The following is a 27,500-nucleotide window of genomic DNA, read 5'->3' as shown; positions in this document are numbered from 1 at the left end:
ACGGCGTCGTGTCGTTTCTCCATGGTGGCCGTTTTGAAGCGTTTCAACTGCAGGATGAGGTTCCTGTTGAGCAGAACCAGGAACCTGATGGTTAGAACCTGGGTTAGAACCTGGGTTAGAACCTGGGTTAGAACCTGGGTTAGAACCTGAGTGGGGTTCTGGACCTTCAGAACTGGTACTCACTGAGGCAGGGTGTGAAAGGTGGACGCCATGATGGACTTGTTGCTGCCGCACCTGCAGGCGTAGTCCACCGGAACCGTCTGCACAGAAAGACCGTCAGTGAAGTCAGTGAACGCCCCCCCACACTGACAACCCCCCACTGCGGTCTGTTGGTGGTGAACGCCTCCCCACAGGTGGACTGGACCGGTCTCACCTGCTGGTAGTCCTGCAGCAGCTGCTCCACGGTGGCGTCCAGGAACACGTCCAGACACAAGCTGGTGAACATCTCCTCACGCTGGGACCGCACACCACACCTGGACAACACCAGGACACCTGAGACAGGTACACACACACACACACCTGGACAACACCAGGACACCTGAGACAGGTACACACACCACACCTGGAGAACACCAGGACACCCGAGACAGGTACACACACACACACACACCTGGAGAACACCAGGACACCTGAGACAGGTACACACACACACCTGGAGAACACCAGGACACCTGAGACAGGTACACACACACACACACACACACACACACCTGGAGAACACCAGGACACCTGAGACAGGTACACAGACACCACACCTGGAGAACACCAGGACACCTGAGACAGGTACACACACACACACACCTGGAGAACACCAGGACACCTGAGACAGGTACACACACACACACACACCTGGAGAACACCAGGACACCTGAGACAGGTACACACACACACACCTGGAGAACACCAGGACACCTGAGACAGGTACACACACACCACACCTGGAGAACACCGGGACACCTGAGACAGGTACACACACACACACACACCTGGAGAACACCAGGACACCTGAGACAGGTACACACACACACACACACACACCTGGACAACACCAGGACACCTTAGACAGTTACACACACACACACCTGGAAAACACCTGGACACCTGAGACAGGTACACACACACCACACCTGAGACAGGTACACACACACCACACCTGGAGAACACCAGGACACCTGAGAGAGGTACACACACACACACCTGGAGAACACCAGGACACCTGAGACAGGTACATACATACCACACCTGGAGAACACCAGGACACCTGAGACAGGTACACACACACACACACACACACACACACACACACCTGGAGAACACCAGGGCACCTGAGACAGGTACACACACACACCTGGAGAACACCAGGACACCTGAGACAGGTACACACACACCACACTTGGAGAACACCAGGACACCTGAGACAGGTACACACACACACACCTGGAGAACACCAGGACACCTGAGACAGCTACATACACACACACACACACCTGGAGAACACCAGGACACCTGAGACAGGTACACACACACACACACACCTGGAGAACACCAGGACACGTGAGACAGGTACACACACACACCTGGAGAACACCAGGACACCTGAGACAGGTACACACACACACACACACACACACACACACCTGGAGAACACCAGGACACCTGAGACAGGTACACACACACCTGGAGAACAGCAGGACACCTGAGACAGGTGTCTCAGGTACACACACACACACACACACCTGGAGAACACCAGGACACCTGAGACAGGTACACACACACCACACCTGGAGAACACCAGGACACCTGAGACAGGTACACACACACCTGGAGAACACCAGGACACCTTAGACAGGTACACACACACACACCTGGAGAACACCAGGACACCTGAGACAGGTACACACACACCACACCTGGAGAACACCAGGACACCTGAGACAGGTACACACACACCACACCTGGAGAACACCAGGACACCTGAGACAGGTACACACACACCACACCTGGAGAACACCAGGACACCTGAGACAGGTACACACACACACCTGAAGAACACCAGGACACCTGAGACAGGTACACACACAACACCTGGAGAACAGCAGGACACCTGAGACAGGTACACACACACCACACCTGGAGAACACCGGGACACCTGAGACAGGTACACACACACACACACACCTGGAGAACACCAGGACACCTGAGACAGGTACACACACACACACACACACACCTGGACAACACCAGGACACCTTAGACAGTTACACACACACACACCTGGAAAACACCTGGACACCTGAGACAGGTACACACACACCACACCTGAGACAGGTACACACACACCACACCTGGAGAACACCAGGACACCTGAGAGAGGTACACACACACACACCTGGAGAACACCAGGACACCTGAGACAGGTACATACATACCACACCTGGAGAACACCAGGACACCTGAGACAGGTACACACACACACACACACACACACACACACACACACACACACCTGGAGAACACCAGGGCACCTGAGACAGGTACACACACACACCTGGAGAACACCAGGACACCTGAGACAGGTACACACACACCACACTTGGAGAACACCAGGACACCTGAGACAGGTACACACACACACACCTGGAGAACACCAGGACACCTGAGACAGCTACATACACACACACACACACACCTGGAGAACACCAGGACACCTGAGACAGGTACACACACACACACACACCTGGAGAACACCAGGACACGTGAGACAGGTACACACACACACCTGGAGAACACCAGGACACCTGAGACAGGTACACACACACACACACACACACACACACACCTGGAGAACACCAGGACACCTGAGACAGGTACACACACACCTGGAGAACAGCAGGACACCTGAGACAGGTGTCTCAGGTACACACACACACACACACCTGGAGAACACCAGGACACCTGAGACAGGTACACACACACCACACCTGGAGAACACCAGGACACCTGAGACAGGTACACACACACCTGGAGAACACCAGGACACCTTAGACAGGTACACACACACACACCTGGAGAACACCAGGACACCTGAGACAGGTACACACACACCACACCTGGAGAACACCAGGACACCTGAGACAGGTACACACACACCACACCTGGAGAACACCAGGACACCTGAGACAGGTACACACACACACCTGAAGAACACCAGGACACCTGAGACAGGTACACACACAACACCTGGAGAACAGCAGGACACCTGAGACAGGTACACACACTGCACCTGGAGAACACCAGGACACCTGAGACAGGTACACATACACACCTGGATAACACCAGGACACTTTAGACAGGTACACACATACCTGGAGAACACCAGGACACCTGAGACAGGTACACACACCTGGAGAACACCAGGACACTTTAGACAGGTACACAACCGCACCTGGAGAACACCAGGACACGTGAGACAGGTACACACACCACACCTGGAGAACACCAGGACACCTGAGACAGGTACACACACACACCTGGAGAACACCAGGACACCTGAGACAGGTACACACACCACACCTGGAGAACACCAGGACACCTGAGACAGGTACACACAACACACCTGGAGAACACCAGGACACGTGAGACAGGTACACACACTGCACCTGGAGAACACCAGGACACCTGAGACAGGTACACACACACACCTGGAGAACACCAGGACACCTGAGACAGGTACACACAACACACCTGGAGAACACCAGGACACCTGAGACAGGTACACACACCGCACCTGGAGAACACCAGGACACCTGAGACAGGTACACACACACACACACACACACCTGAAGAACACCAGGACACCTGAGACAGGTACACACACCGCACCTGAAGAACACCAGGACACCTGAGACAGGTACACACACCGCACCTGAAGAACACCAGGACACCTGAGACAGGTACACACACCGCACCTGGAGAACACCAGGACACCTGAGACAGGTACACACACACACACACACACACCTGAAGAACACCAGGACACCTGAGACAGGTACACACACCGCACCTGGAGAACACCAGGACACCTGAGACAGGTACACACACACACACACACACACACACCTGAAGAACACCAGGACACCTGAGACAGGTACACACACACACACACACACACACACACACACACACACACACCTCTGACAGGTCCTGCTGCTGTTCATCTGGAACACCAGGTTCTGCTGGACGGGGCAGCGGTAGGGGGGGGCGTGTTCCTTCAGGCGGGGGCTCAGGTCCTGCAGCTGCTGGAGGAATGCCGTCAGGAACTCGTGGGCGTCCTGGAACACACCAGGGGTTCAGTGGTGGTCCAGACCCAGGTCCAGATCCAGATCCAGGTCCAGACCCAGGTCCAGGTCCAGGTCCAGATCCAGGTCCAGGTCCAGGTCCAGGTCCAGACCCAGGTCCAGGTCCAGGTCCAGGACCTGCACTGGACTGACCTTCTGGCGCTGGTCGTTGAACTCGGGGGCGCCGGACGACAAGATGGCCTTGAAGGACAGAACGGTCCTCAGCTTCACCGAGTCCTGCTCTGATTGGTGGACGCTGATGATGTCAGCAAAACTCCTGGGGGCAGGTAGTTAGCCAGTTAGCTCGTTAGTTAGCTAGTTAGCTAGCTGGTTAGTGAACTTGTTAGGTAGTTATGTTCTTTGATATTCAATTAATCCCTGAAGGATAATTAGTGGCACAGTCTACTTAAGTGTGTGTGTGTGTGTGTGTGTGTGTGTGTGTGTGTGTGTGTGTGTGTGTGTGTGTGTGTGTGTGTGTGTGTGTGTGTGTGTGTGTACGTGATCAGCTCTGCTCCGGGGACCCCCCTCAGGGAGGGGCTCTGCTGGCTGATCTGTGTGATCAGGTCGGGGAGTGTGAGCAGACTCTGCAGGGAGGCGTTCATGTAACACGTCTGTCCGGCGTTCAGGAACCTGTGAGACAGACGGGTCACACCTTCACCACCAGACAACCAATCAGGGCCCTCTGGGTGGAGCTACTGAACACATGACTCACCCCCGGTGTCTGATTGGCCGGAGCTCACACCTGTAGGCAAGAGACAGACAGTCAGCGTCAGACAGACAGTCACCATCACAGAGAGACAGACAGACACCATCACAGAGAGACAGACAGACACCATCACAGAGAGACAGTCACCATCACAGAGAGACAGACAGTCACCATCACAGAGAGACAGTCACCATCACAGAGAGACAGACAGACACCATCACAGAGAGACAGACAGACACCATCACAGAGAGACAGACAGACACCATCACAGAGAGACAGACAGACACCATCACAGAGAGACAGTCACCATCACAGAGAGACAGTCACCATCACAGAGAGACAGACAGACACCATCACAGAGAGACAGACAGACACCATCACAGAGAGACAGACAGACACCATCACAGAGAGACAGTCACCATCACAGAGAGACAGACAGACACCATCACAGAGAGACAGACAGACACCATCACAGAGAGACAGACAGACACCATCACAGAGAGACAGACAGACACCATCACAGAGAGACAGACAGACACCATCACAGAGAGACAGTCACCATCACAGAGAGACAGACAGACACCATCACAGAGAGACAGACACCATCACAGAGAGACAGTCACCATCACAGAGAGACAGTCACCATCACAGAGAGACAGACAGACACCATCACAGAGAGACAGACAGACACCATCACAGAGAGACAGACAGTCACCATCACAGAGAGACAGACAGACACCATCACAGAGAGACAGACAGACACCATCACAGAGAGACAGACAGACACCATCACAGAGAGACAGTCACCATCACAGAGAGACAGACAGTCACCATCACAGAGAGACAGACAGTCACCATCACAGAGAGACAGACAGACACCATCACAGAGAGACAGTCACCATCACAGAGAGACAGACAGTCACCATCACAGAGAGACAGACAGACACCATCACAGAGAGACAGACAGCATCACAGAGAGACAGACAGATAGCGTCAGAGACACAGATAGTGTCAGAGAGACATCTATTTTTATTTGTATATCAGTGTTCTGTATATTATTATTTGTATACTAGTGTTTTGTATATTATTTGTATACTAGGTTTTTTTGTATATTATTTGTATGCTAGTGTTTTGTATATTATTATTTGTATACTAGTGTTTTGTATATTATTATTTATATATTAGTGTTTTATGGATGTAGTGAAAGAGGACATGAAGGTAGTTGGTGTGAGAGAAGAGGATGAGAAGACAGGGTTAGATGGAGGACACTGATTGGCTGTGGAGACCCTGAAGGGAGAAGCTGAAAGGAGGAGATCTATTTTTATTTGTGTATTAGTGTTTAATCTATTTTTATTTTTACATTAGTGTATGTATATATTTGCATATTATATATATATTTGTATGTTGTACTATTGCTCAGAAGACAGGACATGGCCCCCCATGGGTGTAACACCTACTCATCGCTGGAGGCGTGGGGCTCCCCGGTCGCTGCCTGGATGGCGCTGCCCTGTTTGGCCTGAGGGAAAATCTGCAGGAGGAAAAGCTACTTTAGCATGGTAGCTAATGTTTGGCTATCGGTGTCACAGGTCGTGTTCATCATTCACTGATGACATCATCAGATTGCAGCACCATGAAACCCCCCCATGTGAACACACCAAATAAAGGCAGCATTACACAAGAACCAATTGTGTGTGTGTGCGTGTGCCTGTGTGCGTGTGCGTGTGTGTGCGTGTGTGTGTGTGTGTGTGTGTGCGTATGTGCGTGTGTGCGTGTCTGTGTGTGTCCCGTGTGTGCGTGTGTGTGTCCGTGTGTGTCCTACCATGTCTCCTGATCCTACTGGAGGTCCTGCTGCAGCACACGACCTTTAAACTCTACGGACTAAACATCAAGAGATTCCATGTTTTCAACCTTTTTTAATGTCAGACATCAAAGCCCAACGTGTCCTGTTCACCATGGGGGCCTTTGCCTCCAGGGCACTGGACACTTTGTCCAGCTTGTGTCACGTTTGTTTAGTAGTGAATCATGTTTACCTGTTTGTTTAGTTGTGTATCATCTTTACTTTTTTGTTTAGTTGTTTATCATGTTTACCTGTTTGTTTAGTAGTGAATCATGTTTACCTGTTTGTTTAGTTGTTTATCATGTTTACCTATTTGTTTAGTTGTTTATCATGTTTACCTGTTTGTTTAGTTGTTTATCATGTTTACCTGTTTGTTTAGTTGTTTATCATGTTTACCTATTTGTTTAGTTGTGTATCATGTTTACCTGTTTGTTTAATTGTGTATCATGTTTACCTGTTTGTTTAGTTGTGTATCATGTTTATTTGTTTGTAAACATGATACCCCTGGGGTTGCTGGGGTTCCATGGACATGGTTGGTTCTGTTCTGTTTGTCTGGCTGTTTGTCAGAGTCGACAATCAGAAACAGAACCAGAGGATTTCAGCAAGTTGGCGAACAGAACTACATTTCAGTAATTAAATTAAAAGTTAATTTAAAAAGACAACATTTTTAATTCTGTTTCGCGTTTTGTTGTGAGCCAGCCTTGTTTTTGAACCTGCTGCCACCCCATAGGGAGGGGGCGGGGCGTGGACCGGAAGTGGCTGTTGGTGACTAATGGTTGTTAGCCTCTCGCGCGATACACAACAGATCGTTGGACGGTTCTTCTGGACCGGAGCCGGACGGCCGGGCTCCAGCGGACACACCGGGGGGTCCAGCGGACACACCGGGGGGTCCAGCGGACACACCGGGGGCTCCAGCGGACACACCGGGGGCTCCAGCGGACACACCGGGGGCTCCAGCGGACACACCGGCGGCTCCAGCGGACACACCGGGGGGTCCAGCGGACACACCGGCGGCTCCAGCGGACACACCGGCGGCTCCAGCGGACACACCGGCGGCTCCAGCGGACACACCGGCGCCTCCAGCGGACACACCGGCGGCCCGGGGGAACCGAGGCGGCGGTAGGTGGTGCTGCTGGCCGCTAGCCGGCCACTGGCTAGCCACACAGCTCCTGTTAGCCGGGCGGGAGGTTCAGGCCATGACAGACCGGGAGGGTCCTTCAGCCGTCGCTAAGCTAACGTTAGCAGCTAGCAAGCTGTGCAGCCGTGACTGTTTAGCATCTGTGGCCCAATCGGCACCGGGTTACCGAAGAGGGGTCCGGGGGTGTGACCTCCCGCTGGAGCTCCAGGAGGGTGTTCCTCCTGTCAGCTGGGCTCCAGCTGGAGACAGTAGTGCTGTTAGTACCTGACCCCTGACCTCTACCTGTAACTACCTTCATGAAGCTGCTGTAGGACATCCAGATCATGGTTGTCTCCTCCTCAGCAGGTGGTCAGGTGACCCCAGACGGTCATCATGAGCTCTAAAGGTGGGGGAACCGCTCTGACCCGCCGCCCCTACAGACTGGCCTCAGACACGGACAAGTCCAGAGCCACAGGTGGGTCCCCCACAGCCCCGTGGGCACAGCAAAGGGGATACAATGAGATGATGACCTTGAGGAAACTAGGTCAATGTCAAATTTTAACTTGTGTACACTTAGGAACCGGATAAGATAGAAAGACTAGGGAGAAGGACAGTTAGACACCTGGTTAGTCAGCTGGTTAGTCAGCTGGTTAGTCAGCTGGTTAGCCTGTTGCCTAAAACTCTTCTTCTCTAGGGATCGTCAGTGAGAAGCTGCTGAGCGACTACCTGCATCATGTTTTTCCTTCAGCCAATCAGACGCCTGCACCGGCTTCACTCAGGTAACGCTCGCTGTGGGGGGGTTGGGGGTGTGGTGGATGTGACGTGGATGAATCGCCATGGCAATTTGCTCCTTGATGTCCGTGGTCCTCCAGAACGCTCACACCTGTTGTTCCAGTGTCGGTGGTTGTTTGTGACACGCCTTCACACGTATGTGCATTCTTTCACTAGGTTACTTTAGTCTGGTTAACTACACTAAACTAACTAAACTGGTGTTTACTAAAATAAACTAGTTTAGTTTACCAGTTAACTGTTTAGTTTTTTGCAGATTAAACATGTTTAATCTGCAAACTACTTAGTTCTCAGCTGCTAAAGGGTGTGGACGTTTTTGGGACACCCTGTAGTTTGTAGTGTGTGTGTGTGTGTGGCGTCGTGTTCTGCTGACATCTCCTCCAACAGCTCTATTCTTAGGTCCAGTTTTAGACCAATTGGACTGAAGACCAACTGCTGTCTGGAGCTCATGTTACAAACTGCTGACGTCATGTTAAGCTCTGCTGACACAGCAGACAGCTGTGGTCGCGTCGTGCCTCACGGGGCACGTTGTTGTTGTTGTTCCATCCCATTTCAGAGCGGTGACATGTTGTAATGTCAGTGTTGGTGTGTCCGTCTGTTAGTCCACCAAATATCTTCACAACCGTTCAGATAGAAGATGAAACTAAAAGCACATGACTCGGGCAGCAGAGGGGGTGAAAATGAGATGATGACCTTGAGGAAACTAGGTCAAGGTCAAATTTAAACTTTTGTACACTCAGGAACCGGATAAAATAGAAAGACTAGGGAGAAGACCAGTGTGAATAAGACCATAGATCAAAGCTAGTGCTTTGATCAATGACAGTAGGTCAGAGCACTAGCTTTGATCTTTGACCTCTGACAGTAGGTCAGGGTAACATTTTGAATTCAGGGTGTTGCGGGATGTTGCAGTCTGACTGCATTGGTTCTAGTTTTGTTGTTGTTGTGGGTCAGGTGGACGGGTTCGTGTTGGTGCGTTTGGTGCTCCTGATGATGTCATGAGGTGTGTCTGATCAGTCGATGACATCATCGCTGGTTCTCTGGTTTCTGATCTGACAGGAAGACGCTTGGCTTCCAGGACCTCTGTGCTCACCTGGAGAGACTGCTGTGTGAGGGGGAACCCACCGAGGAGAGCAGAGGTCACACAGACACACACACACACACACAAACACAGACACACACACACACGAAGGTGTGTGAACCTCTGGGTGTGTGTGCAGATCCTGCGAGAGACGGGCGTCTGGGCCCCCAGCCGGTGGTCCTGGACCACACCAGCGGCTTCGAGGGCCTCCTGTTCGTAGACGACGACCTCCTGGGGGTGAGAGACGCCAGCCGGGGGGGCAACTCATGCCGGGGGGTTGGGGGGGGCGCTGTGGTTTCCTCTGATGGTGGGGGCATCAGGCGGGCCTCCAACGGTTCTGGTTCTGGTTTTGGTTTGTTCCCCTTCACTGATGTGATGTCTTGGTTTCAGGTGATTGGTCACAGCAACTTCAGCTCCATCAGAGCCACCACCTGTGTCTACAAAGGTGAGGACCACCCCTTTTCTCTGGAGCACGCCCACCAGGTCAGGTCCACCTGTCCCTCAAGGTTCAGAATCTGTGTCCACACTATTAATTTAAAGCTCCAGAAACACGACTGGCAGTCCTGAGCCCATTAGACAGGACAGGACACGCCCCTATCCCGTCTGTCTGACAGACAGGACACGCCCCCAGCCCCTCAGGACACGCCCCCCACCCGTCTGTCTGATAGACTACACATGCCCCCTCTGCTGCGGTGTCTTCCTGTAAAACAGGAAGTGAGACGAGTCTTCTTCCTACAGGGAAGTGGGCGTATGAGGTGCTGATCTCCTCCCAGGGTCTGATGCAGATCGGCTGGTGTACCCTCAGCTGTCGCTTCAACCAGGAGGTACACACACGCACACAGAAAAACGCACACACACACACACACACACACACACACACACACACACACACACACACACACACACACACACACACACACACACACTCTGCAGTAATAGTGTGTGTCCTCAGGAGGGTGTGGGGGACACTCCAGACTCTTACGCCTATGATGGGAACCGGGTGAGGAAGTGGAACGTGACGACCACTAACTACGGAAAGGTGAGCCGACTGTGTGACAATAAGTCCTGACGCCGTGACGGAGGATGCTGATTGGACATGTCTCTGGACAGTCGTGGGCGGCCGGAGACATCGTGAGCTGCCTGATCGACCTGGACGACGGAACCATAACCTTCTGTTTGTGAGTCCGTCGCCTCCATGGGATTGGCTGAGCACCTCGTTCCTGTACCGGGTTTACAGGTGTGTGTGTGTGTGTCCAGGAACGGCCAGTCTCTGGGAACAGCGTTCACCAGCATCAAGACGGGTCCGGGCGTGGCTTATTTCCCCGCCATCAGCCTGTCCTTCAAAGAGTCGGTGGCGTTCAACTTCGGCAGCCGACCTCTCAGATATCCTTCAGACGCACGGCAGCATGTTGAAGTAAACAGGACGTATACAATGTGTCAATGACACGTAAACAACGTGTAAACTACTTGTAAACTATGTGTAAACAACATTTAAACAACATGTAAACACAAGTAAACAACACCAACAACGTGTAAACACATTTTGTTCACGTGTTGTTCACGTGTTGAACAACATGTAAACAATGTGTAAACTACGTGTAAATGACGTGTAAACAAAGTAAACAATGTGTAAACAACAAAGTAAACAATGTGTAAACAACATGTAAACAATACATAAACAACAGGTATACAACACGTACATATATAAACAACAAGTAAACAATGTGTAAACAACAAGTAAACAATGTGTAAACATGTAAACAAGGTGTAAAGATGTAATAAACAACGTTTAAATAACACGTAAACAACACATGAACAACACGTAAACAGTGTTCACCGGCTGCTCTCCAGCCGTCATGGTGTGCAGTAGATGAAGGGTTAATAGCTGAAGATGATGGGTCACAGACGAGTAGGAACAGCTTGACTTCCTTACCTGATGCCCCTCACGTACCCTGTGGACGGCTATTTGCCCCTCCAGGACCCCCCAACTGCGGACCTGGTAAAGGCCCACAAGCTGCTGGGCTACATCAAGAACGTGCTGACCACCTCCATCGACGCTCAGGTAGCCAGCGCCTGCAGGGTTCTCCTGGTCCTGGACGGCGTCCAGTCTTCAGGTGTTGTTGGTCCAGACCATGTTCTTCTTCTGCTGCAGGAGGAGCGGCTGGTGGAGAAGGACTGTGCCGTGTGGAGGCTCCACGGGGACCCAACGGTCCTCATCACACTGGCTCACATCTTCAACCACTTCGCTCCACTCATGGTGACGCCTCTCTGGTTTCCTGGTCCATGTTGAGATGCTCCAGGTGCTCCATGAAGAACCAGACCCAGGGTTCTTCTCAGTGACATGTCTCTTCCTGTTGGTTCTGCAGTGTAAAGTCTACCTGGTGGAGGATGTGTTGATGAACTTCCTGTTGGGGATCCTGGAGGGAGGAGGTTCGGTGGATGAACACCCGCTGATCCAGCAGCTCCTGGACCTGTTCTGGCTGCTGATGGAGGTCTGGTGTCCACCCCTTGGTTCTGATAACGTTCACTCAACGTTAGCTTCTCTGTCCTCACGTCTCCTGGAGGGTTAGGCTCACCTGTTGATGGGTTAGGGTCACCTGTTGATGGGTTAGGGTCACCTGTTGATGGGTTAGGGTCACCTGTTGATGGGTTAGGGTTACCTGTTGATGGGTTAGGGTCACCTGTTGATGGGTTAGGGTCCTCTGTTGATGGGTAAGGGTTACCTGTTGATGGGTTAGGGTTACCTGTTGATGGGTTAGGGTTACCTGTTGATGGGTTAGGGTTACCTGTTGATGGGTTAGGGTCACCTGTTGATTGGTTAGGGTCCCCTGTTGATGGGTTAGGGTCCTCTGTTGATGGGTAAGGGTTACCTGTTGATGGGTTAGGGTTACCTGTTGATGGGTTAGGGTTACCTGTTGATGGGTTAGGGTCACCTGTTGATGGGTTAGGGTCCCCTGTTGATGGGTTAGGGTCCCCTGTTGATGGGTTAGGGTTACCTGTTGATGGGTTAGGGTTACCTGTTGGGTTTGGGTTACCTGTTGATGGGTTAGGGTTACCTGTTGATGGGTTAGGGTTACCTGTTGGGTTAGGGTTACCTGTTGGGTTAGGGTTACCTGTTGGGTTAGTGTTACCTGTTGATGGGTTAGGGTTAGGGTCACCTGTTGATGGGTTAGGGTCACCTGTTGATGGGTTAGGGTTAGGGTCACCTGTTGATGGGTTAGGGTTACCTGTTGATGGGTTAGGGTCACCTGTTGATGGGTTAGGGTCCCCTGTTGATGGGTTAGGGTCACCTGTTGATGGGTTAGGGTCACCTGTTGATGGATTAGGGTCACCTGTTGGGTTAGGGTTACCTGTTGGGTTAGGGTTACCTGTTGGGTTAGGGTTACCTGTTGGATAAGGGTCACCTGTTGATGGGTTAGGGTTACCTGTTGATGGGTTAGGGTTACCTGTTGATGGGTTAGGGTTACCTGTTGATGGGTTAGGGTTACCTGTTGATGGGTTATTGTTGAGGGAGACAATAAGGATTACATTGACTCAACACTGTTTGTCTGTCTGTCTACAGGACTATGAGGTGAATGAGTGTCTGAAGCAACTGATGATGTCACTGCTGAGGGCTTACCGCTTCTCACCCATCATTCCTGACCTGGGCTTCCAGGTAGGTCCTCTGGTCCTGGATCTGGTCCTGGGTCAGGTCCTGGTCCTGGATCTGGTCGTGTGCTTGAACAAATTGTATTGTGATCTACTGTAGTGTGAAGCAGGTTGTGGCTTAAAGCAGGGCCGTCCTCAAAGGGCCAGATGTAACTAGAAAATGTAACTAAATGTAACTAAGTACAACATGAACGTAACTACTCTTTAATGTTAAATAAGTGAATTCATTACTTATTCACGTTACACATATTACCGTTATACAGAAAAGTGTGTTTGCTTGTTGCTCTGTTATAACAGGTTACAGGTAGTCGTCGACTTACGACCGCGATTGGTCCCGACAGATCGGTCGTAATTCGACTTGGTCGTAAATCGACTCTTAAGTAAAAATAAAATCCAGCAGCGCTGGTTCTTGTCTGGGGGTCGTCCGGATCGTCAGCTGGGGCAGCGTGTGGGTTGGTGGGAGCGGGAGACGATCTTTTCATAATCATTGTGAGCTTTGTCTGAATTGTTCGTTTCTTTTTCTCCTCATAAATTTCACGATATGGATGGAAAGCGTCGTTTGCCATCCGTTCAATCCTAGCAAATGTTTCTATGTTCTATGTCCATTTCTTCAAAGTGTGCACGGAGTTTATTTAACAGGGAAAAGCCTTCTGACAAGCCTTTGGTGGTGAACATTTTTTCTGTTTCCGCCTCTTCTTTCTCTGCTTCTCTTCTCTCTTCTTCTTCCACTCTTTCTTCTTCCAGCGCGATCAGTTCTTCTTACAGCGCGATCATTCGTGAGTTCTCCAAGGAGAGGTTTTTTGCCAGTTTCACTATTTTCTCCCGAATCTGATCAAGTTCTTCGTCACTTTCAAATCCAGCAGAAGAGTTCACGTAACGCTTGACAGTTTTTCCATACGCCATTCATACATTTCTCCGTCACAGCCTCCTAAGCAGCCCAGCCCATCAGTAGTGGGCTGGGCTGCTGATCTCAGTGTGACTGAACAGCGTGTGTGCGCCGTGGGGACTGAAGAGAGCGCGGGAGCCTCAGAGCGTGAGTACTGTGGCTGGAGGGAATGCCCGCGTTACCCGGACATTGTGGTCGTAAAGTCGGTCGGTCGTAAGTTGCATAGGTCGTAAGTCGACGTCTACCTGTATAACAGATTATGAGGCCTACATAACGCCACCAATCGAGAGCAAACACGGTACGACATTAGCTTTATTCAAAACGATAAAATGGGCCCGCGGGCCACATAAAATGATGTGAAGGGCCACACTCGGCCCGCGGGCCATGAGTATGACGTGTGGCCATCACCTAGCGAGTTAGCCTCATCAGTCTGATTGTGTCCATGCTGGTGACCCTGTTGATCCCTCGGCGTTTCAGATCCACTTCCTCCGCCTGACCACGGCCGTCCTGTATCACGAGAAGTCCAGGAAGTTCCTGCTGAACAGCGTTCTATATCCTTGTGACGCATCAGAGCGCTTTAGACAGCCAGGTGTCCTCTGGGGGGTGTTGTCCTGAACACAGTCCACATTCGACGTCCTGCGCTCAGTCGTCTTCTTCTACATCAAGACTCCTCTCAGGGTGAAGGAGGCGGGGCTGGAGGAGCTCATCCTGACCACCTGGTGGCCCACGCACTTCGACAAGGAGGTAAGACGACCTCTGCCCCTGCTGCCGGTTTGCGTCGCCTCCTCAGGGATTGAACCTTGTGTTGGGGTTCCCTCCTGACGGGTTTGGGGGAACAAGAGAAGAGCCTTTAGGGATGAAGCTCCTCAGACATCTGGTCAGATGTTTCTCCGCAAAAGTTCATGAGCCTTCATCCAGTGCTGGACTAGCCTGCAGTACTCAGTGACACCACCAGGTGTCAGGCTGGAGCCCATGAATGGGAGAACCAGCGACGTTCACCCTGAGCCCCAAGGAGGAAGAGGAGGCCATTACCGCCCCTTCAAAATAAAAGTGGTGTTGTTGTGTCTTTATTTTGAAAGGTATACAGAAGACATTGACTTCCTGTTCATGACACTGACTTCCTGTTCATGGCACTGACTTCCTGTTCATGACACTGACTTCCTGTTCATGACATTGACTTCCTGTTCATGACATTGACTTCCTGTTCGCACTACGTTCAGAAAGAGTAGTGAAACCAAAGGTGTGGAGAAGATGCCTTCAAAGATCATTTTAGACGTGAAGAATCTTCAGATGAACAGTTTCAGTCTCTAAATGATGAGGCAGCAAGAGAATCACACTCAGCTCCTTTTCCTAATCTGGGATTATAATCTGCACATGCGTGTTCTCAGATGGACGAGTCTAGCATATTCTGGAAACAGTTTGAATTGAAGCAGGACTCTGGTCCTAGTGGACTGAACTCCAGGTCCACCGGTCCCGGTGCTGGAACTGGTTATTATGGGTTTATCTGTCCAATCCACTTTGTCTCCTTTATTTAATCATATCCAGTTAATCTCATCTACATTAGTTCATCTCCATTGTTTTATATCATCTAATCCATCTAATGTAATATATTGTAGTCTGTATAATCCCGTTTTAATCTCATCTGATCTCATCCATTTAATGTAATATAATCTATTGTAATCTGTGTAGTCCCGTTTTAATCTGATCTAATCCATTTAATGTAATATAATCTATTGTAATCTGTGTAGTCCCGTTTTAATCTGATCTAATCCATTTAATGTAATATAATCTATTGTAATCTGTGTAGTCCTGTTTTAATATGATCTAATCCATTTAATGTAATATAATATATTGTAATCTGTGTAGTCCCGTTTTAATCTGATCTAATCCATTTAATGTAATGTAATCTATTGTAATCCGTGTAATCCTGTGTGATCTGATTTTATCCATTTAATGTAATCTATTGTAATCCCATGAAATCCCGTGTTTCAGGGGAGAGACGAGTGTGACGCTACAGAGGAAAGTGCTGACGAGCGTCTGAGGCGTCGAGCCTACGAGAGAGGCTGTCAGCGCCTGAAGAAGAGGATCGAAGGTCAGTGTCCCCATGTGGGCCACGCCCCCTGGTGGTGGGGTCACTGCTCAGCGTTGAGCCATGTGACACCGTCGAGGGGCAGAGTCTATGGGGGGTTCTGTGGGGGCGGTGTCTGCGACATCACAGCTGAACTGCTTCTGCTCCGCTCTCAGTGGTGGAGGAGCTGCAGGTCCAGATCCTGAAGCTGCTGCTGAACAACAAAGACAAGACCTCGGTACGGTAGGACCCCCCTGATAGCTGGTATTGCTCAGAACCACCAGCTCCTGATCGCTGGTATTGATCTGTCATTGATGGGTTTGTTCTTCAGGGTGAAGCCTCTCGCTACATCTTCCTCAACAAGTTCAGGAAGTTCCTCCAGGAGAACGCCAGCAACAGAGGGGTAAGAGGCGTGGCCTGATGCTGGGTCATGTGACTGTCATGGCTGGTATGGGTGCGGCCTCAGACGGTGTGTGTTGTGGCTCTGCAGCACCCCACGGCGCTCTGCCCCCCCGAGTACATGGTGTGTTTCCTGCACCGCCTCATCGCCGCCGTGAGGGGCTGCTGGGACGACAGCAGCAGGAAGGTCCCCGGCAGCATCGGCAGCAACGGTAAGCCCTGCCCCTTCAGCGCTGGGGCCACAGGGCCCCGCCCCCTCAGCGTCCCGGTCACTTCACGGTGTTTCCTGTGCCCCCAGAGGCCTTCGTTCCTCCTCAGATCTTCTACAACGGGAAGGTGGACTACTTCGACCTGCAGAGGCTGGGGGGGCTCCTCTCACACCTGAAGAAAACCCTCAGAGGTGGGTTCCCCTTCCTCACACATAGAGCACCCCCAGGTCCATGACCCCTAACCACACCACAACTGTGACCTCTGACCCCGACCTAGCTCAGGGAGGAGGAACCTGCTGCTCCTGCTTCCCTATGCAGCCCCATGTGTGACCTTTGACCTGTGAGGGGCGGTGCTGTGTGAACTGACTGTGTGTGTGTGTGTGTGTCCTCCCAGATGACCTGGCCAGTAAAGCCAACATCATCATCGACCTGTCAGAGATCCAGGCAGCGTCCATGGACGACCTGGACGAGGACGAGGAGACGGGAGCAGCACAGGTGTGTGTGTGTGTGTGTGTGAGCGTGTCTGTGTGTGTGTGTGTGTGTGTGAGTGTCTGTGTGTGAGTGTGTCTGTGTGTGTGTGTCTGTGTGTGTGTGTGTGTGTGTGTGTGTGTGTGTGTGTGTGTGTGAGTGTCTGTGTGAGTGTGTGTGTGTGTGTGTGTGAGGTTGTGTGTTTGTGTGTGTGTGTGCGTGTGTGTGTATGAGGGTGTGTGTGTGTGTGTTTGAGGGTGTGTGTGTGTTTGTGAGTGTGTGTATGTGTGTGTGTGAGGGAGGGTATGAGGGTGTGTGTGAAAGTGAGTGTGTGTGTGTGTTTGAGGGTGTGTCTGTGTGTGTGTGTGTGTTCCGTTCTGTCTCTAGTTGTGGGTGTGGATGTGGTGACACAGCTAACATAAACCTGAATGACAGCGTCTGATTGGCTCATGTGCAGCTAATCAGAGAGGTCAAACTAAAGGTGAGGTTCTCTGTCAGTGAAACAGGAAGTGGTCTGGTTCATCCATCATCATCTGGTTCGTCGAGCCGACAGTGATGTCATCCTGATCAGCCTATGAGATCACATGCGTGCTGATGTCACACCTGTAACCTTTCACCCTAGAGGCCGTTCGGCGCCGCGGCGATGGGCGGAGCCCTGGCGAGGCCCAGCTGGCTGAGCTCTCCCACTTTGGGGCGAGCCAATCGCTTCCTGAGCTCAGCCGCCGTCAGCCTCATGACCCCCAGACGACCCCTGACCCAGCCGGAGAAGGTCAAGGTTCGAACACTGGCGGTGGAGCAGAGGACCGAGGAGGACAGTGAGTGTGACGGGTGATGGGTGAAGGTTAACAGGTGACGGTTAGCAGGTAATGGGTAAGGGTTAACGGTTAGCGGGTAACAGTTAACAGGTGACGGGTAAGGGTTATCGGTTAGTGGGTAACGGTTAACAGGTGACAGGTAAGGGTGACGGTTCGCGGGTAACGGTTAACAGGTAATCAGTTACGGGTAAGGGCAGATTGGTGACGGTTATCGGGTAACGGGTGATGGTTAAAGGTGTACGGTTAACAGGTACCGGGTGTGTTACCGTCACCCTGCCCTCAGGGCTTGAGTTGGGGGATGTTCTTCTTCTGTGGTTTTAGCTCAGTGCTACTTCCTGTTTAGCCGCTAGTGGTTTTAGTTCACTGCTATATCCTCTGAAGCCGCTGGTGGTTTTAGATCAGTGCTACTTCCTGTTAGCCGCTAACAGCCCTCCAGTTCAAACTTTATTAAACCCAGACTGGGGCCAGAGGATGGGCCGCATCCCAAACCGCTCAGCAGCTCCTCATTCCCTCTGGTCTTCCCGGTTTGTCTCTCTTCACAATGAAGTTGAGGGTAGCCATGGCAACGATGGCCTGTTACTGGGGCGACCGCTGGAGGAGCCCGATCAGCCAATCGCAGACAAGTCCCTCCTGGAGATCGTTGATGGCATCGTGATGATGTACAACCTGAGTGTCCACCAGCAGCTGGGCAAGGTGAGTGTGTAGAGCCCCGCCCCTCATCACACCTGAGCCCCGCCCCTCATCACACCTGAGCTCCGCCCTCATCACACCTGAGCCCCGCCCCTCATCACACCTGAGCTCCGCCCTCATCACACCTGAGCCCCGCCCCTCATCACACCTGGTTCAGGTTCACCTGAATGCGTTTTAATCATATTTTGTTAAATCTATTTTAAGCTATAGACTATTTATCTTATTATTTACAGTAATTTAAACGTTTGTGAACCCATACTGATATTAAACTGATATTAAACTGATGGTCGTGATGAAGGTCACCATGGTGACCATGGTCTCCATCAGCTGGTGTGAAACCTGCAACCTGGAGCTCCACTAGGCGACGGCTCAGCACTGTGTTCATGTTTCCAGCCTAGTTAGAAGGGGTCACTGTCGTGTGTGTGTGTGTATGTGTGTGTGTGTGAACATAACAAGTGTGTTGTCAGAGCAGCCTGACATGTTTCTCCTTCCAGATGGTGGTGGTCTCAGACGACGTCCACGAGTACGCTGTCGCGCTGAAGGACACGGAGGAGAAGATCGCCAGGTGTCCGGCCAGAGTGAGTCACACCTGCTTCTGTGTTTCCTCCACCAGGGGGCTCTGGTTCCCCGTAGGTGTTCCTCCACCAGGGAGCTCTGGTTCCCTGTAGGTGTCTACTGGATGTTCCTCCACCAGGGGGCTCTGGTTCCCCGTAGGTGTTCCTGCACCAGGGGGCTCCAGTTCTCGCTGCTGTTGAAGGGCAGTGGTCCAGCACCTGTGTAGATCCATCGGTTCTCTGGCTGCTGGACTCCAGCTTAGATGTTACAGAACCTGACCTCTGTAGGTGGAGGTAGCACCACCTTCGGACTGAAGTGACCCTGACCTCTGTATGTCGGTCTTCACGCGTCTCCTGCAGGAGAACCCCTGGAGCTCCTTACTGTCAGCTCTCTCCCTGTCCTCCAGAGACCGGACATCCTGGAGGAGCTCCAGAAGAGCCAGAAGGTCTTTGCAGAGAAGCTGAACCACCTGAGCAGGAGACTGGCCTGGATCAACGCCACCATCTACTCCAAGGTGATGCAGCTTCCCAAGCTTCCCAGGTTCTGGTGAGCTCTGTGATCGGTGGTCTCACCTGTGGTGTTGCGTGTCCAGGACAAGATGCTGGACGTGTACTGGCTGCTGTGCGTCTGCATCCGGACCATCGAACACGCCGACCACACGGGGTCGCTGTTCGCCTTCGCCCCAGAGTTCTACCTCAACGTGGCCATGAACGCCTATAGCGCCCTGAAGAACTACTTCAGCCCCGCCCACAGCATGGAGGAGCTCCCCGGTAGGTGGAACCAGCCTCAGCGCTCTGCCCCACCCCCTGGCCCCGCACGTCAGGGGCCAGGGGGACGCTCTGGGGGCTGCAGGGTGGGGGTGGACCCCTCAGCATCAGCTTGGGTAGAAACCAGTGGCTGGCGGGGAGGCAGCGCTGAGGCGGGGACTCCTGATCGTCTCCGTCCTGCTCTGCCCACACGCTTTGAACCCGTTAGAATGGGGGGGCATTAAAATGCATGAAGTGGCCTCGCTGCCATTGATTTATCGACCCCCCCATGAAGATCATCTGTTCTCATTCTGGGCTCCGGCGACAGCGCCTGTGTCCCACGCTACTCCAGCTGGACGTTAACGCGCCTCGTCAGCGTTCTGCTGCTTCTCCTCTTCGTCACACGTGTCCTTCATTACCTGTGTTCTTCGACACGCGTGTCCTTCATCACGCCTGTTCTCCCCACAGGCTACGAGGAAACCCTGGCTCAGCTGGCTGCGATCCTCGCCAAGCACTTCGCTGATCCTCGAATCGTTGGAACAGGTAACACACCAGTGTGTGTGTGTGTGTGTGTGTTTCTGCCTCTATCTGTGCACACAGCCTTCTCTCATCCTTAGTTTAATTGTTCTAGCACAGTGATACCTCTACTTACGAATGTCTCTACTTACTAAACGCCTCAGCAGGAAAATATTGCCTCTAGTTATGAAAGAAATTTCGACTTACTAAAGGTAAAAATACAGAATGGGCTGATACTCGCAGCTCCCACGGGTTCCTGAACACAACATTCTCATAGCTGCTCTGCCATTGGCTATTACCTAGCATCTTCCTATCATCCCATTGGCTCAGAGGGACCTCTGTGTGGAGCTAGATAGGTGTCTATGCAGCGTCCTCGTCATTCGGCCCTCGACCCGTGAGGTGTTCTGATAGTTTTACGTAAATATATTAACTTTTAGAGTATTCACTATGGACCCCAAGAAAGTGACGGAGAAAAGAGGAAAAGAAAAGACGAAGAAAAGAGTTTTTTTGTCCGTACAAACAAATCAAGAGATGATAGAAAAGCCTGAAAAAGGGATGCGTTTGGTTGATCTCTCCAAAGAATATGGCCGTAATGCATCTACAATCACCACGTTATTAAAACAAAAGGAAGTTTAAGGAGTTTAAGGCATCGCATGGGTGGTTGGAGAAGTTCAGAAGGAGGACTGGAATTCACTCTGTTGTTCATGGGGGGGCAAGAGGGCATGAACCAAAGAGGGCAAAAAACAATGAGGACAGCAGTTAAAAGGTAAATAACCATCATTTTTATTCTTTACTCTATTCTTTGTTTCTTACATTATGCACAACTCTCATTTATTGTGTAATAATCTACTCGTAACATGTATTTGTTACATGTTTTGATGCATTTTTAAAGAATTTCCCCAAGAGGAACAATTAAAGTACTGGTTATTATTATTTATGCTTTATAAAACATTTATGTCTGAATTTTTGTGGGCTTGGATCGCATTAGGGCATTTGCATGGAAAACTCGTCTCTACTCACAAAATTCTCTACTTAAGAAATGTGTTCCAGAACCAATTAATTTCGTAAATAGAGGTACCGCTGTACGTTTCTTTTGTTCAGTGGCCACAGATTCCCTTCAGGTTCAAGGTTTAGTGGGGGGTTAGGGTCAGGTGATCTGTGTGTCGTTGGGTTAGGGTCAGGTAGGGTTAGGGGGCTCTTAACCCTGAATGGTCAGTATATTTACTAGGTCTGATTACCAATGATTAACCTGTGTTAGTCATTGGTTCATATTTTTGCGATGTTAAAACCTCTTCTGTTCCAGACATCAAAGACTCTCTGATGCAGGCGCTGGCCAGCTATGTCTGCTACCCACAATCCCTCAGGGCGGTGGAGAGGATCCCAGAAGAACAGTGAGTGTTTGACTCTGTTGTGCTTCTGTTCACACTGATGACCAGAAACTGATCACTAGAGATCGATGAATGATTACTAGTGACTTGTTATTGGTGATTGGTGACAGATGATCACTGGTGATTAGTTACTGATTACTGGTGATTGGTTACTGATTACTGGTGATTGGTTACTGATTACTGGTGACTGATTATGGGTTGATCTTTCCTGTGTGTGTGTGTGTGTGTGTGTTTGTGTGTTTCAGACGTGTAGCCATGATGAAGAACCTGCTGGCCCCATATGAACAGAGACCCTGGGCTCAGACCAACTGGATCCTGGTCAGACTGTGGCGGGTGAGCCGTTAGCACGCTGGTGCTGATAGAAGGGGGCGCTGCTGGGGGTTTTCACCTGACCTGTCCCTTTGGTCAGGGCGGTTCAAGTGACATGACCATCTGCTGGTGCGTTCCAGGGCTGTGGTTTCGGCTACAGATACACTCGCCTGCCTCATCTCCTGAAGACCAAGCCGGAGGACGCCAACCTGCCCAGCCTCCAGAGTAGGTGTCAGCTGTGGAGCAGCCAATGAGGCGCTCTGCAGGAACTCTTTCCCCTCCCTATCTTCCTCCTGCTTTCTCGTCGTTCTGTGCATCAATCACCGTGACGGGACGGGTTTGAACCCTGATTATTTTCCACCAGTTTCCAAAAACATGGCGAGGTTTGTTTTAACTGGGTGGAGTTGATTTATGGCTTCAGTTCCGAGTGTTTGTCAGGCTTCAGACGCCGATGCCGATGGCCTCACCCACTGCATGCTGTCTCCTGCATGCTGATTGACTTTCATGTGTGCCTCTCATTTGCATGTCTTCCAGGGGATCTGTCCATTGCTAGTTTCCAAAGTAAGTTCTTCTCCATCACCCCGTTTCCTTTCGCTCTCCCTGCTCTCTGCTCGTTTCTTAGTATCTGGGAGGTGTGGATCGTTTTCAGGACCAGCGATCCTAGTTAGTGAATGATTCCGCATCCCATCATGAACAGAGCAAATCGTCATGGAGTTAGGTTGGACCGTAGGTGTTCCAGCATTACAGGAACCCACATGAGGCCCATTAATGCAGAGAAATGAGACCAGGACAAAAACGTTGAACGGGCAGTGACGAGGCGGACGGTGGTACTGATGGTTAGTTGGTCTGTTTAACTAGCGCTAATGCAACAGTAGCCCCGTTTGTTCTGCTGCTTTGGTGATGGAATCATGAAGGATGACTTCCTGAATAAAATACACTTGTTTAAAGTCTGTTCCTGTCCCAACCAATGAAACGCAGCCACACAAGAGTGAAGGAGGCGGAAAGGGGGGCGTCAGGAAGGACAGTTTTTGGATTTCAATATGTGAACAGAAAAATTGTAGGATTTGAACATCACAACTTTTATTCTTCATCCTGTCCCATCAATCATGTGACACCCTGCCAGATTTAATCTGGGACCATAGAATGGGAAGCAGTGGACTAGTAACCCTTACTACTAACCCTATCTACTACTAACCCTATCTACTACTAACCCTATCTACTACTAACCCTATCTACTACTAACCCTATCTACTACTAACCCTATCTAGAACTAACCCTATCTACTACTAACCCTATCTACCACTAACCCTATCTACTACTAACCCTATCTAGAACTAACCCTATCTACTACTAACCCTATCTACCACTAACCCTATCTACTACTAACCCTATCTACTACTAACCCTATCTAGAACTAACCCTAACTACTACTAACCCTATCTACTACTAACCCTAACTACAACTAACCCTAGATATAACTAACCATATCTACAACTAAACTCATCTACTACTAACCCTAACTACTAACTAGTAATAACCCAAACTATTGCCAAGCCTCACTTCTCCTAACGTTAAACCTGACTACTACTACTAACTCTAACTACTAATACCCCCAACTACTACTAACCCCATCTACTACTAACCCTATCAACTACTAACCCTAACTATTACCCTAAATATAACTAACCATATCTACAACTAAACTCATCTGCTACTAACCATAACTACTAATTACCCTAACTAGTAATAACCCAAACTACTACCAAGCTTCACTACTCCCAACCTTAAACCTAACTACTACTATTCCTAACTACTACTAACCCTAACCACTAATCCTAACTACTAGTAACCCTGTCTACTTCTAACCCTACCCTAGCTACTGCTAACCGTGCCCACTACTAACCCTAACTATTACTGCTCCTGTCTAATACTAACCTTAGTTAGCTGTAAACCTTCCCTGCTGCTCTAACATTCATGCATTAGAGCAGCAGGAGTGTCTCTTTAGCGTGTAAAGGAAGGGCGCGGGGTCGGACCTCTCCATGTTTGTGGCGACTGAAGGGCAGAGGGGACAAATTGGGATCATTTGATTTTGCGAGCTCTTGACTCGAGTGTTTCCATCACAACCCCCCAGAGAACATTCCTCCGTCTTCAGCTTGTCTTCCTCTCCTTTCGATAATCCTTTCCCTCTTGATAGTCTTGTCCCTTTCCTTTGTGATAGTCTTGTCCTTTTCCCTCTTGATAGTCTTGTCCTTTTCCCTCTTGATTGTCTTGTTCTTTTCCCTCGTGATAGTCCCTCTGACACATCCGTTCTTCTGTTGTCTGAGTGATGATGACGATGGTTGAATGATGTGTTGGCTCCATTGTCTCTTCCTGTTGTCCTGACGTGACTAAATTCATGTTTTTTATTTTTAGTATTGTTTCCTGTTTCTCTAAATGAGACAGTTTTTCATTTGCACTTCTGAAAAGACACTGGAGTCAGTCGGAAAGCTGACCGTTGACGTGACGATGTGGGCGGGAACCCACAACCTTTTTTTCACACTGGTGGAAGGAGCAATCCTCCAGTGCAGGACCCGTGACATTGGGTTAGGGTTCTGATTTTAATTCTGATTTATGGGTCAAAAGTCGTGGGATGGAGATTAACAGTGTGGATGGGGGCTAAAGACAGACACACTCCTATAAATGCTAACAAACCTCACATATCAGTTCTTTACTTTTTCTGTCAGGGGTATGGGTAGGATCGGTGATAGGGTTAAGATTAGGGGTAGGGTCTGGGCGACAGGGATTAGGATTAGGGGTGAGTGTAAGGGTTACAATAAGGCTCAGGGTTGGGGCTAGGTTATGCGGTAGGACTCAAGTCGGGTTAGGGTTAGGACTAGGGTAGGGCTGCCACAAACGATTATTTTGATAGTCGACTAATCACCGATTATTTTTTCGATTAGTCGACTAATCAGATCATACGTAAATTGAATGTAAAACATACAGCTTATCGCACCAGCATGAAACTGCTCTTATATAACCATCAATACTTTTCAGCTTTAAGTGTTTAAGGCATATGCTAACTAAAAATAAAGACAATTAAGATGATAGTTCATTAAACCTTTAATGAAATATGCTTGTAGCAACAAACAATTGTTTAACTGAGTAGCATAAAGTGCAAACAGCTGAGTAAAATAAGGAAAAGGCACTTGCCCGAACAACACAAAAATAAATACTTCAGGTTTATTTTTTAGTTTTTTTCTTTCCTTAATTTGTCTTTGGCATCAAACATAGCAACAATGAGGTAGGCACCTGTAACTAAGGAATTATTACAGTTTTGGTCTCACTGACTCAAATATAACAAAAGTGCATTTTGTGCTCAGTGCTCACAACTGTATTCAGCTTTACTACACTCTGACTCTATGCAATCCCAAACTGCACAAGGGTCTTGTTCATAGCCAGGACAGTTAGCATTTCTCCATGTCTTGGAGAAAGGCTTGCTTTCTTTGGAGAGCAGATGTTCCATGCTGCAGAGAAAATCCGCTCCGATGCTGTCGGTCACCAGCATGTTCAGTCTGGACTCAGTCAGGACGTTTGCTTGCTGAGGTGTGCATGTAGCTGGCTTTGTAACAAAGCCGTCCATTGAAGTAGAACCTACTTTTTTAGCACTGATACATAACGTTAGAAAACATTAGCGTTACCACATTTCCTATTCAAACACATCACTGTTGTAGCGTTACAGAAAACACATGAAATATGTGTGCTAAGGGCGGCTAATGAATCAAATTGTCATCGCTAATTTTAACTTTTACAGCTATATGATTAAGTAGTAAGTTAGCTCTCTGTGGTGTTGTGCAATATGATGCTTCATCAGGTGCAATAGATAGAGCACCCACATACTTAAGCTGCTACACTGTAAATAGATTTTGCTGTTCAGAAAGTTTTCAACTTACACTTTACACTTTATACCGTATATCTAGCATTCCTAACTTTTCTCTGTTCTCTTACATTTTTAACCAATCTTTACTTAACTTATACTATTTATCTTATTGTATCTTATTTATCGACCAGGCTTACTGGGACCTTCAGAGACATATTCCATACTGTCATATGTAAACGTGTGTCAGCATGACAAATAAAGACTCTGTTTACGCTAATATTAGCCGCTAACTACCCAGTTAGCTTACCGAGACGACGGTCCCTCTTCATCGTTGTCACAACCTGCTTCCTTTTCAGGTGCTCGTGCATTGCCGTTGTGCTGCCGTGGAAGGCAACTTCTGTCTTGCAGATATTGCATTGCACACTTTTGTCTTTTGTTTTCGTAAAATGCTCCCACACTAATGAGGTCTGGTGCCGCCGGGTAGCCATGACACCGAGCCCCTCTGGTATAACTTCCAGTGACATCACGTCTGGCCCCGATGACCTTTACTGCGCAGGTGTGTCAAGGGCAGAAAGGCAGGCGCGGCCGTGGAGCTGCCGCAGCAGTTTTGAGAAAAAAACAAAGATTAAAAAAAAACCAAAACGACACATCGACTATTAAATTAGTTGTCGACGATTTTAATAGTCGACATAATCATGACTAGTCGACTAATCGCGGCAGCCCTAGACTAGGGTTAGGGATAGGGTGAGAGGTAGGGTCAGTTAGTTGGGGTGTTCTGAGGTGGTGTTCTTCTGAACCCGGGTTCTGTATTCACATCGGTAGGGGGCGGGTTCACACGTCTCACCTTTGGTTTCGCTTCCTCTGATTGGTTTAGAGCCGTGTCCATCGTTGCTGCTGCAGAGACACATGGCGGAGCTGCTCAGTGTGGACAAAGACATGGCCGCCTCGTTCCTCAACAGTGTCCTGAACCAGCTCAACTGGGCCTTCTCCGAGTTCATCGGCATGATCCAGGAGGTGAGCCAGAACCACACCTTCACCACACCTGGTCCCGACCCCTCACGAGTCATCCGACACACGACTGTC

The 27,500-nt window shown here is 50.0% G+C and overlaps 2 protein-coding genes and 2 long non-coding RNA genes across 5 annotated transcripts in view; 1 reads left to right on the top strand and 3 right to left on the bottom strand.

The window, feature by feature from the left end:
• The window catches only part of LOC137595033 (ubiquitin carboxyl-terminal hydrolase 46-like), a 6,761-nt gene extending 1,876 nt beyond the window's left edge, over positions 1-4,885 (bottom strand). Inside the window, exons 1-6 of the mRNA XM_068314817.1 lie at positions 4,836-4,885; positions 4,491-4,614; positions 4,192-4,331; positions 374-473; positions 184-260; positions 1-63 (exon numbers count right to left, since the gene is read on the bottom strand). The exon at positions 1-63 is cut by the window's left edge and continues 37 nt beyond it. Of these exons, the coding sequence (XP_068170918.1) occupies positions 1-63; positions 184-260; positions 374-473; positions 4,192-4,217 (266 nt within the window). The 5' untranslated portion in view covers positions 4,218-4,331; positions 4,491-4,614; positions 4,836-4,885. The remainder of the gene's footprint in view (positions 64-183; positions 261-373; positions 474-4,191; positions 4,332-4,490; positions 4,615-4,835) is intronic.
• Positions 4,886-4,900: 15 nt separating this feature from the next.
• LOC137595032 (uncharacterized) lies at positions 4,901-8,428 on the bottom strand. The gene is made up of 4 exons (XR_011035379.1): positions 8,311-8,428; positions 6,501-6,571; positions 5,050-5,079; positions 4,901-4,967 (listed from the first exon to the last, which is right to left on the bottom strand). It is a non-coding gene; the product is annotated as an uncharacterized lncRNA (long non-coding RNA).
• LOC137595030 (E3 ubiquitin-protein ligase RNF123) overlaps positions 7,623-27,500 on the top strand; it is a 40,294-nt gene continuing 20,416 nt past the window's right edge. Inside the window, exons 1-32 of the mRNA XM_068314816.1 lie at positions 7,623-7,999; positions 8,361-8,472; positions 8,692-8,776; positions 9,843-9,922; positions 10,004-10,101; positions 10,255-10,309; positions 10,603-10,688; positions 10,817-10,903; positions 10,975-11,042; positions 11,122-11,247; positions 11,812-11,926; positions 12,017-12,121; positions 12,231-12,356; positions 13,427-13,519; positions 14,876-14,949; positions 15,025-15,142; positions 16,391-16,490; positions 16,643-16,704; positions 16,798-16,869; positions 16,957-17,077; positions 17,164-17,265; positions 17,469-17,569; positions 18,165-18,357; positions 18,905-19,050; positions 19,542-19,625; positions 20,009-20,116; positions 20,195-20,372; positions 20,817-20,891; positions 22,168-22,255; positions 22,498-22,585; positions 22,702-22,786; positions 27,292-27,431. Coding sequence (XP_068170917.1) covers positions 8,391-8,472; positions 8,692-8,776; positions 9,843-9,922; positions 10,004-10,101; positions 10,255-10,309; positions 10,603-10,688; positions 10,817-10,903; positions 10,975-11,042; positions 11,122-11,247; positions 11,812-11,926; positions 12,017-12,121; positions 12,231-12,356; positions 13,427-13,519; positions 14,876-14,949; positions 15,025-15,142; positions 16,391-16,490; positions 16,643-16,704; positions 16,798-16,869; positions 16,957-17,077; positions 17,164-17,265; positions 17,469-17,569; positions 18,165-18,357; positions 18,905-19,050; positions 19,542-19,625; positions 20,009-20,116; positions 20,195-20,372; positions 20,817-20,891; positions 22,168-22,255; positions 22,498-22,585; positions 22,702-22,786; positions 27,292-27,431 — 3,141 coding nt within the window. The 5' untranslated portion in view covers positions 7,623-7,999; positions 8,361-8,390. The remainder of the gene's footprint in view (positions 8,000-8,360; positions 8,473-8,691; positions 8,777-9,842; positions 9,923-10,003; positions 10,102-10,254; positions 10,310-10,602; positions 10,689-10,816; positions 10,904-10,974; positions 11,043-11,121; positions 11,248-11,811; positions 11,927-12,016; positions 12,122-12,230; positions 12,357-13,426; positions 13,520-14,875; positions 14,950-15,024; positions 15,143-16,390; positions 16,491-16,642; positions 16,705-16,797; positions 16,870-16,956; positions 17,078-17,163; positions 17,266-17,468; positions 17,570-18,164; positions 18,358-18,904; positions 19,051-19,541; positions 19,626-20,008; positions 20,117-20,194; positions 20,373-20,816; positions 20,892-22,167; positions 22,256-22,497; positions 22,586-22,701; positions 22,787-27,291; positions 27,432-27,500) is intronic.
• The window catches only part of LOC137595031 (uncharacterized), a 2,001-nt gene continuing 221 nt past the window's right edge, over positions 25,721-27,500 (bottom strand). The window contains exons 2-4 of one of the 2 annotated variants that reach the window (XR_011035378.1): positions 27,262-27,499; positions 26,725-27,010; positions 25,721-26,205 (exon numbers count right to left, since the gene is read on the bottom strand). This is a non-coding gene — a long non-coding RNA (uncharacterized lncRNA). Of the gene's footprint in view, positions 27,011-27,261; position 27,500 lie in introns of both variants that reach the window. The other variant, XR_011035377.1, reaches the window with a different exon arrangement.

Source organism: Antennarius striatus, chromosome 5 (genome assembly GCF_040054535.1).
Source record: "Antennarius striatus isolate MH-2024 chromosome 5, ASM4005453v1, whole genome shotgun sequence".
Lineage (NCBI taxonomy): Eukaryota > Metazoa > Chordata > Actinopteri > Lophiiformes > Antennariidae > Antennarius > Antennarius striatus.
This window is presented reverse-complemented; position numbering and strand designations above follow the sequence as displayed.